The 10,700-nt window shown below is 47.3% G+C and overlaps 1 protein-coding gene across 1 annotated transcript in view; it reads left to right on the top strand.

Moving 5' to 3' along the window:
- Nucleotides 1-9,267, top strand: part of LOC138365661 (uncharacterized protein in mobD 3'region-like) — a 12,590-nt gene extending 3,323 nt beyond the window's left edge. The window contains exon 2 of the mRNA XM_069326151.1: nt 8,451-9,267. Within this exon, the coding sequence (XP_069182252.1) occupies nt 8,451-9,267 (817 nt within the window). The remainder of the gene's footprint in view (nt 1-8,450) is intronic.
- Nucleotides 9,268-10,700: the final 1,433 nt, after the last annotated feature.

Here is a 10,700-nt window from a genome sequence, read left to right as displayed (position 1 = left end):
ATATATATATATATATATATATATATATATATATATATATATATATATATATATATATAGCTCCGTCCCTCCAATAGTTACATAAAATTAATAAATTTCAGTTAGCTGGTAATTTTGTTTATCCTGGGTATTATGTCCGAGCGACCTCGTGGAGGGGTGAGGTAACTCTTCCCTCACTCCCTCCCTCTCCCTCTCTCCCTCCCTCCCTCTCTCTCCCTCCAGCAGGAGGGAGGCGTCGTGGAGGTCCTGGCGGCGATCTGCAAGAGGAGATTGCCTTGGCGCGCGCCACATCCGCCGCTAAGATTGCTAATCAGAGTTTAATCTGCCTGAGCCGTATGGTGGCCATCTTGGAATTACACGCGTCCTGAACAAGTGAGCATCGGGCTCCACTCATCTTCTCCTTACATCCAGTTATTTTTTGGCCCCAAACCCGAATTATTCGTGATTCTTTTTGGGTTATTTTCTTTTGTCATTTGTGGGTTTTTGTTTCTTGTGATGTGTATAACGATTATTATTGCGAAGGAGAAAGAAAATGATGGAAGTTGAAGGAACTTTCTATCGGGTTCTGTTACTTTGCTCTATCCTACCTCTCTCTCTCCCACCGTTCCTTCCCTTCCCTCCTCTCCCTCTCCCACGCTGCACCACCCGGCTATAATGGGATCAAAACCCTTGTTACAGCGATCAACTTCTTCCTCCGCGCGATTTAATCACTCAAATTGATTCTTCGGCACAGTGGTGCCATATGTGTCTCCTCTGGTGCCATATGTGTCTCTCCTCTGGGGCCATATGTGTCTCTCCTCTCTCTCTGGTGCCATATGTGTCTCCTCTGGTGCCATATGTGTCTCTCCTCTGGTGCCATATGTGTCTCTCCTCTGGTGCCATATGTGTCTCTCCTCTGGTGCCATATGTGTCTCCTCTGGTGCCATATGTGTCTCTCCTCTGGTGCCATATGTGTCTCTCCTCTGGTGCCATATGTGTCTCTCCTCTGGTGCCATATGTCTCCTCTGGTGCCATATGTGTCTCTCCTTTGGTGCCATATGTGTCTCCTCTGGTGCCATATGTGTCTCTCCTGGTGCCATATGTGTCTTCTCTCTGGTGCCATATGTGTCTCTCCTCTGGTGCCATATGTGTCTCTCCTCTGGTGCCATATGTGTCTCCTCTGGTGCCATATGTGTCTCTCCTCTCTCTCTGGTGCCATATGTGTCTCTCCTCTCTCTCTGGTGCCATATGTGTCTCTGGTGCCATACGTGTCTCCTCTGGTGCCATATGTATCTCTCCTCTGGTGCCATATGTGTCTCTCTTCTCTCTGGTGCCATATGTGTCTCTCCTCTGTTGCCATATGTGTCTCTCCTCTCTCTCTGGTGCCATATGTGTCTCTCCTCTCTCTCTGGTGCCATATGTATCTCTCCTCTGGTGCCATATGTGTCTCTTCTCTCCTCTGGTGTCATATGTGTCTCTCCTCTCTCTCTGGTGCGATATGTGTCTCTCCTCTCTCTCTGGTGCCATATGTATCTCTCCTCTGGTGCCATATGTGTCTCTCCTCTCTCTCTGGTGCCATATGTGTCTCTCCTCTCTCTCTCTGGTGCCATATGTGTCTCTCCTCTGGTGCCATATGTGTCTCTCCTCTGGTGCCATATGTGTCTCTCCTCTGGTGCCATATGTGTCTCTCCTCTGGTGCCATATGTGTCTCTGGTGCCATATGCGTCTCTTCTCTGGTGCCATATGTGTCTCCTCTCTCTCCGGTGCCATATGTGTCTCTCCTCTGGTGCCATATGTGTCTCCTCTGGTGCCATATGTGTCTCCTCTGGTGCCATATGTGTCTCTCCTCTCTCTCTGGTGCCATATGTGTCTCCTCTGGTGCCATATGTGTCTCTCCTCTCTCTCTGGTGCCATATGTGTCTCTCCTCTGGTGCCATATGTATCTCCTCTGGTGCCATATGTGTCTCCTCTGGTGCCATATGTGTCTCCTCTGGTGCCATATGTGTCTCCTCTGGTGCCATATATGTCTCCTCTGGTGCCATATGTGTCTCTCCTCTGGTGCCATATGTGTCTCCTCTGGTGCCATATGTGTCTCCTCTGGTGCCATATGTGTCTCCTCTGGTGCCATATGTGTCTCCTCTGGTGCCATATATGTCTCCTCTGGTGCCATATGTGTCTCTCCTCTGGTGCCATATGTGTCTCCTCTGGTGCCATATGTGTCTCCTCTGGTGCCATATATGTCTCCTGGTACCATATGTGTCTCCTCTGGTGCCATATGTGTCTCCTCTGGTGCCATATGTGTCTCCTCTGGTGCCATATGTGTCTCTCCTCCATCTTTCTCTGGGGTTAACCACCAAATTGCTCAGGTTAATGTATTATAAACATTCCTGGTATTTACAATAAATACATCGGTTTATGTCTTCTAATTTAAAGAATATTTTTGTCCATCGTCTGTATATTTGTATACTTTTTGTTTGTGTATTAAAGCGCACGTGACAGTATGTATGTCTGGTGTAGAGTGAACCTGTTGTCCAGCACCATGTGTGTGTGTGTGTGTGTGTGTGTGTGTGTGTGTGTGTGTGTGTGTGTGTGTGTGTGTGTGTGTGTGTGTGTGTGTGTGTGTGTGTGTGTGTATGTGTGTGTGTGTGTGTGTGTGTGTGTGTGTGTGTATGTGTGTGTGTGTGTGTGTGTGTGTGTGTGTATGTGTGTGTTTGTCCCATCACCACCATCACTGTAACACCATCACTGTAACACCATCACTGTAACACCACCATCACTCTCTCAACACCAAGTGATGTGGTGGAGGCTGACTCCATACACAGTTTCAAGTGTGGATATGATAGAGCCCAATAGGCTCAGGAACCTGTACACCTGTTGATTGCCGATTGAGAGGCGGGACCAAAGAGCCAGAGCTCAACCCCCGCAAGCACAACCAGGTGAGTACAACTAGGTGAGTACCAGTTCAACATGAGCAACACAGCTCCGCCATCAGGAGCGGTCAGGATTGATAGCATAATTGAGGAGATTGATGGATTCTTCCTTCATCCCGTCTGTTGGCAGATGCACAGGAGAGGGAGAGGGAAGGAGGGAGGTGAGGGAGGAAGATGACGAAGGCAGGATAAGGGGGGGGGGGGTAGTGAGGAAGGATATGAGTGAGGGAAGAATGAGGGAGGGAGGTTAGAGCCACCTCTAATGTTGCCCTCATTAGTTACTCCCGTTAACTCTTGCCTCAAGACCCCCATGCCCGTGCTGCGTAGTCAAGCGCTGGTCTGATGTAGGTTGCGTCAGTTGTTTTGAAAGGTGTTTTTTTTGAGGGTTTAAAAGTCATTTGTTTTTCAGCTTCCTACACATGCTGTCGATGATGGGGACGTAGGGGAAGAGTAGGGGTAATAGGCTATTGACGGGGGGTGAAGGGGCAGGGAAGGGAAGGGAAGGGAAGGGAAGGGCAGGGAAGGGAAGGGAAGGGAAGGGAAGGGAAGGGAAGGGAAGGGAAGGGAAGGGAAGGGAAGGAACGCGCGCGGCAGATCAGGTAACAAGTCTTCATGACAACTTCAAGATTTCCAGCGAAACCTGAGTGTGAACAAAGGTGGCCATTCTTGTGATAGCTGGGGGAGGTGGGGGAGCCTGGGGGGTGGCGGGATGGGGGGGAGGAGGGTGGAGAGAGAGGGAGGGGGGGGGATGGGGGCTGTGGGGTGGGGGTGGGGGGAGGGAGAGGGGAGCGTGTTGTGGGTGCCGGGTAATATATTTTTATCACGTTCTTCAGCTGGAGGAATCATAACAAGGGAAGAGGAGCAGAGGCTCTCAGGATGAGGTTAAAGACACACTTTTGTGGAGGGAGTTAAGTGTGTTAAGTGTGGAGGCCCTCTTCTTAACCTGGAGGATCCGAGGGCCTCCAGCTTTCTTGTTTTTTCCCCCCGTCCGTGTGAGTGGAGGATGCTTTTTGTCGGGGTGTTTGTCTGTGTGTGTCGCCTGTGGATCTCTGTTTATTTTCTCTTGCTGCGAGTACCATCGAATCTGTTTATTTTTATTTATTTATATGTTTTTTTCTACATGTATATGTGCTTGTGAGGGCTTTTGTGCAGTGACCTTTGATGTACTACCTATCATGGCCGCCGGGTAGTAAGACTCGGGTCTTAGGGCTCCAGCTTGAAGCATTTGGGTACCTTTAAGGCTCTTGACATTACGGGCTTCTGGCAAATGTGCTGTTGGATCCAGACAGTGAGACTGTGCCCATTGTTTATACAATTGAAACCGAGGATTCAAATGTACCCAAATGTACCCGAGGAGGCCCTGGTCGACGACCGGGCCGCGGGGACGCTAAGCCCCGGAAGCACCTCACAATATACACAGGTGGGTACAGAACCAAACCACTTCTGACTCCTGTTAGCAAGCTGAAAGCCTTTCCTTACCATAGTTCAAAGGAGACACAGGGGCTGCCTTAACTACTAATTTTCCTTGGAACACGACCCACCAATCGGCAATCAATTAATTCTGGGTGAACAGAGGTGAACATTTAAGGATTGGCTCTTAATCAAGCGTCCCTGGCAAGGACTCGAACGCAGACCAAATCGGTGGTGTCGAGGCACGGGGAGAATGTGTTACCACTGCGCCACCACGGACTGTATGTTTTATATATTCTTTCATGTGCATAAGGTTGTCACTGCCCGCCTTGTATATTTTCCTCGATATTTTGTACATGGTGATCATGTCTCCTTTTGTTTTTCTTTCATTTAAAGCTATTAGACTAATCCCTCTTAACCTGGGGAACTTAATTCACTTGACCCTGAGGCTTATGTCTGACCCCCAGGCTTATATCAGACCCCCAGGCTTATATCTGACCCCCAGGCTTATGTCTGACCCCCAGGCTTATATCTGACCCCCAGGCTTATATCTGACCCCCAGGCTTATATCTGACCCCCCAGGCTTATATCTGACCCCCAGGCATATATCTGACCCCAGGCTTATATCTGACCCCCAGGCATATATCTGACCCCCAGGCATATATCTGACCCCCAGGCATATATCTGACCCCAGGCTTATATCTGACCCCAGGAAGGCCTTCTGTCTGCGCTCCCTTATAATCTATCTTATTTTATCCCAGTGTGCAATTCTCCCGCTCTTGCTCCTCTCCCTAAGTAGAGTCAGCTCTGAGATTCAGAGGACACGCTGATGAGAGGTTTAAGTTGCTATTTGTGAAAGTCAAAATCTTTCCCAGACGAAGAGGTATCTGTGAGATTGTCTCTTGGTGTGGTCGAGGTTGGGCGCCTGACGCTCGCGGGTAGTCGCACCAAACTTTGTATGGGAGCGTGCGAGTGTATGACAAGAGTCACAGTGGATGGGGGTCAACCGAGTATGCCGAAAAGTGCGTTCTGGCTACTAGGTACGACATATATATATATATATATATATATATATATATATATATATAAATATATATATATATATATATATATATATATATATATATATATATATATATATATATATATATATATATATATATATATATATATTCGGAAAAACATATTTCTTCCTCTGTTAACAGAGTTTACATTTTGTTTTGTTTCCACATAAAGGAGAGTGAAGAGCGTTTGCTACGACCTGTTTGAATGGTCGTTAGGGTACACCCTCCCGTCTACCACCTTAAGACTTGGTAAATACCTCATTGACCCTAAGGATAAAGTTCGTTGCAGAGGTAAGAGGATATGTTGCAGTGACGACATACATGGCTTTGTTTGTTGTGTTTGCTCCTGGCCACCAACTCTGCTGCTCATTCACCGATCCATTTATGAATTAACCAAAACAATGACTCATTTCTCATTCAGTTTCTGTTGGTGTTATGTGATGAGTATTTAGGAAGGTATGTGATATTAATGACGGGGAGACGCGTGGTGTTCGGACTGTTTACAAATAACCTAAACCGCACATTAGGTGACGGGGACGACATTTCGAGTCAATCCTGGACCGTCATGTGGTGACGTTTCGATCCGTCCTGGGGGCCAGATTCACGAAGCAGTTACGCAAGCACTTACGAAGCTGTCCATCTTTTCTCAATCTTTGGCGGCTTTGTTTACAATTATTAAACAGTTAATGAGCTCCGAAGCACCAGGAGGCTGTTTATAACAATAACAACAGTTGATTGGCAAGTTTTCATGCTTGTAAACTGTTTAAACTAAATGTAACCAAAGCCGACGAAGATTGAGGAAAGATGTACACGTTCGTAAGTACTTGCGTAACTGCTTCGTGAATCTTTCCCCTTGACCCCTTATGTGACGTTGTTCACTTGTTTCATCCCCGCAATGTGTCAGGGGTGTGGGGGGGGGGGGAGTGTTGTGGCCGTCACGGAAGCCTGAGTCGTGGGGCCGGCCGCCCAGGATGAGCTCCAGCACAGATGGAAGCCGCGCGCCTTGTTCAAATAAACGGAGAGTGAGACGTAGAGTTTTATTAGACAGAGATTGACAGGAGAATGTGGTCCTCTCTACCCTCCTGGTCCATCACGGTCCTCTGGGGTGGTCCGGCCGCGGGTCAACACCCCTGGAGGGGCAGGAGCGGTCAAGTGGATAGGAGGGAAGACGGTGGATAGTGGTTGATTGTGTAAATAATGGGTGTCTAGGTGGATGTTTTTTGGTGGATGGTTTGTGTGTCAACCATCATCTTTCCGGGTGGATGGCGTGATCCACCGACCCGGCAGGCGGGTGGGTGTGGATTGCAAAGCCCTCTACTGGTGGCAGGATAGCAGACATAGTGTGTTCCATCCTCTATGGAGGATGGAAGGATGTAACTACTACTTATAGATGTAGTTACACCATCCTCCACTTATGGAGGATGTAACTACTACTTCCATCCTCTATGGAGGATGGAAGTAGTAGTTACACAGCTCTGTCTCCTCTGATTTGACTCCTGCCCTTTGGGAAGTCAAGTTAAAATGTTAATCCTTAAAGTTTGTACCAATATAACTCCAGTGATCTGGCGCGAGTGTATGAGGTCACCACATTAATTACTAGCCACACCCAGCAGTGTTTAACCCGACTTACCAACCAACTCGCACGTTTAGCATCATCGTGTCGTAAATATAATATGCCTCGCCTTCCTAAATACTCATCACGTTTCAGTGTGATTTAGTTTGAATTATGTTAGTGTTCGGTGAGGCAATGTTCCTCGCTCGCCAGTGGTAGCAGGTAGTTACTTAAGTCACATTAACCAGTTGGTTGGGATTAATTTATATTAATAACCCAATATATCTTAACTTTTTGTTTTACGCGAAAAGTTAAAAAGTATTTATATAAATTGTGTTAAGAGCTTGGCGGCAGGGGTAAAAATAGTGTGTGTGTGTGTGTGTGTGTGTGTGTATGTATGTATGTATGTATGTATGTACACACGCACGCGCGTGCGTGTGTGCGGGGGTTCATGGTGTGAGGCATCTGGTAACACCGCCACCAACTTGTTACCACCACAATGGGTTTGTAAATAAACTCAATTACATGACATTTGGACACTCGCTCTAATTGGCTGCGTGAATGACAATATTTCTGTTGGTCTGGGACAATTTACATTAATTCCGGTTATGATTTCATTTAGCTATGTAGTTAATTGCCGCGGCCCGGAGCCAACTGAACGCCAATTTTTATCTCCACGGACCGGGAAAATTAAATAACGGAAAATAAAAACTGGCACCTCCGGTCATTTATAACCCTGGCGGCCATAACAGTAGACGCGGACGAGCGCGCCCTTTTAAATCGGTTCGAAATCGGGCAGGAATCGGCTGGAAATCGAACAACAATAGTCAGCAATTGTTGGTATAGCGGCCGCCACATCGTTATGGAGTGAGAGGCAGACTGGCCGTTGTCCGAGGGAGGGAGAGAGAGAGAGGGAGAGAGCAGACAGGACTCCGCAAAGGGATCGAGGGAGAAGACCTGCTCGAATGGCCGCCTCTCCCTTCTCCTGCTTACTGCATTCACACATGATTTAATGTAATTGTTGTTGTTGTTGTTGTAGCGTTTTGTCGGGTGTTGGTGTCTGCTACGGGGCCTCGCCGCCCCCCCCGCCCGCCCCCCTTCACATAAAAAATGAATAATGAGACGCTTTGTGTTAATAAAAGTGTTTGTGTGTTTGGTGCGAAAGCTGTTTAATTTTGGCGCGAGTTGTGTATATCTGCCTTTTTTGGGCTCGGAGGTAAATGTATTTTTGATCTTGTCTTTGTTTTGTTGCTGGCTGTAGCTAGACTACTGGGAGGCTACTGTAGTTGTTTACTACGTGCTCATGGTGAAGTGTAATAGATCTTTTTTGGCAGCGGTATAAGGGCTTTAGATTCTTAGTCTAATGATCTCTCTCTCTCTCTCTCTCTCTCTCTCTCTCTCTCTCTCTCTCTCTCTCTCTCTCTCTCTCTCTCTCTCTCTCTCTCTCTCTCTCTCTCTCTCTGTGGTCAAGGCCTTGACCACACCGACCTTGACCACAACAACCTTGACCACCAGCCTTGACCACACTGGCCTTGACCACACTTGCCTTGACCACACCAACCTTGACCACACCGGCCTTGACCACACCGGCCTTGACCACAACAACCTTGACCACACCGGCCTTGACCACAACAACCTTGACCACACCGGCCTTGACCACACTGGCCTTGACCACACCGGTCTTGACCACACCGGCCTTGACCACAACAACCTTGACCATACCATCCTTGACCACACCGACCTTGACCACAACAACCTTCACCACACCAGCCTTGACCACACCGGCCTTGACCACAACGGCCTTGACCACAACAACCTTGACCATACCATCCTTGACCACACCGACCTTGACCACAACAACCTTCACCACACCAGCCTTGACCACACCGGCCTTGACCACAACGGCCTTAACCACACCGACCTTGACCACACCGGCATTAACCACAACAACCTTGACCACACCGGCCTTGACCACACCAGCCTTGACCACACCAACCTTGACCACAACAACCTTGACCACAACAACCTTGACCACACCGGCCTTGACCACACCAACCTTGACCACAACAACCTTGACCACACCGGCCTTAACCACAACAACCTTGACCACACCAACCTTGACCACACCGGCCTTGACCACAACAACCTTGATCACACCAACCTTGACCACACCGACCTTGACCACACCGGCCTTGACCACACCGGCCTTGACCACAACAACCTTGACCACAACAACCTTGACCACACACTAGAAAGTGAAAAGACGACGTTTCGGTCCGTCCTGGACCGTTATCAAGTCGATTGTGATGATAGGAAGATTGATAAAGATTAAGCCACCCAAGAGGTGGCACGGGCATGAATAGCCCCATAAGTGGTGACGAGAGGAAGTTGTTTAAGATTCAGCTACTGGGAACTAAAAGTTCCAAGTAGCACGGGCTATGGTGAGCCCGTGATGGACTTACCTGGCACAGGAGCGGGGCTGAAACTTGTGATGAGAGGAAGGAGGCAATGGCAATAAATAGGCAAGATAGAGGAGAAGGAAATCTTAGAGGAAGAAAGCGCAAGGCAACAGGAACGGAAGATAAGGTATAATATAGAGGGTATTAATAGGAATAAGAAAGGGATCGTAAGAATAAACAAGGAAAAGAAGAAGAAGAAAGACAGAAGGAAGAGTTAGGCTTATGTTAGGTCACGTTTGTTAGAAAGTTTAGAACATGTTCTAAACTTGTGGCGCCATCGCTGAATTGAACTATCAGGGGAAAGCGCCAAGTTATTACTACTATGTAGCACTTGGAAAGGGGTCAGGATAAGGATTTGGGATGGGACGGTGGGAAGGAATAGTAGAATGGTCATCAACAGATAAGGTCAGATGAAAAGTCATTATCCTATAGTCTATAACAGTCATCTTGGTGTTCATTAGAACTAGTTGTTATATAATGTTCAATAACACCCCTGTTATTAATTATATGTTCATTATTACCACTATTGAGGCATCAACAGTGTTGTAAACGGCGTGCTGGTGTCCATTGATCAACGGCTAGACGTATAACTTGAGACAGTTAAGCAAGTCCCAGCTGTGTCTGGGTACAAGTGACAGGATGAACAACCCAGCGGGTTTTCTTCCTATTGGGGAGTGTTGTACATGCTGCTATGGCGGTGTGTCCACTCACAAGATGAGTGGCGCTGCCCAATAAACTCGCCCCTCGGGGCAAAATTTAAAAATTTAAATTTACGTATAAACGTACTTTTATAAACGGTTTGGGTCTTAAACGGTGGGTAGTATAAACGGGCGGGCCAGGCGACCCTGTTACCAGACTTGCCTGTATATTTGCTCAACAACGTAGTTATCTGTCACATTAGAGGCCCACAGCCTACTCTTGTATGCTATACTATTACACAAAAAACATTTTGCGAGTGCTGTGAATATACACACACATATATTTTTTTTGTGTGTAATTTAGTTTTTCATCATTATTTCATTTGTGTGTTTTTTTTGTCCCCATGAGCCCCTAAGTGGGGAACCACGCGGACATGGTCCTTAGCCCTTACTGGAGGGGGAGTTAGGGGTCTCAGACCCGTATCTGTAAGGCAACCGTATGCCTCCTGGTGGTTTAGGAACTCTAATTACCTGTCAACTGTCAAGCCTTTCTCCATTTTTCCCCCTCTGGTTTCATTTGTATTTAAACAGCTTTTTATTTTTTTGTATTAGCTTTGTCTCTTTTTTTATTTTTTTCTCCCTCTCACATTCATATAAATATATACACT

Source organism: Procambarus clarkii, chromosome 17, assembly GCF_040958095.1.
Source record: "Procambarus clarkii isolate CNS0578487 chromosome 17, FALCON_Pclarkii_2.0, whole genome shotgun sequence".
NCBI classification, from domain to species: domain Eukaryota; kingdom Metazoa; phylum Arthropoda; class Malacostraca; order Decapoda; family Cambaridae; genus Procambarus; species Procambarus clarkii.
Note: the sequence above shows the minus strand (reverse complement) of the source record. Positions and strands in the feature narration are given on the sequence as shown.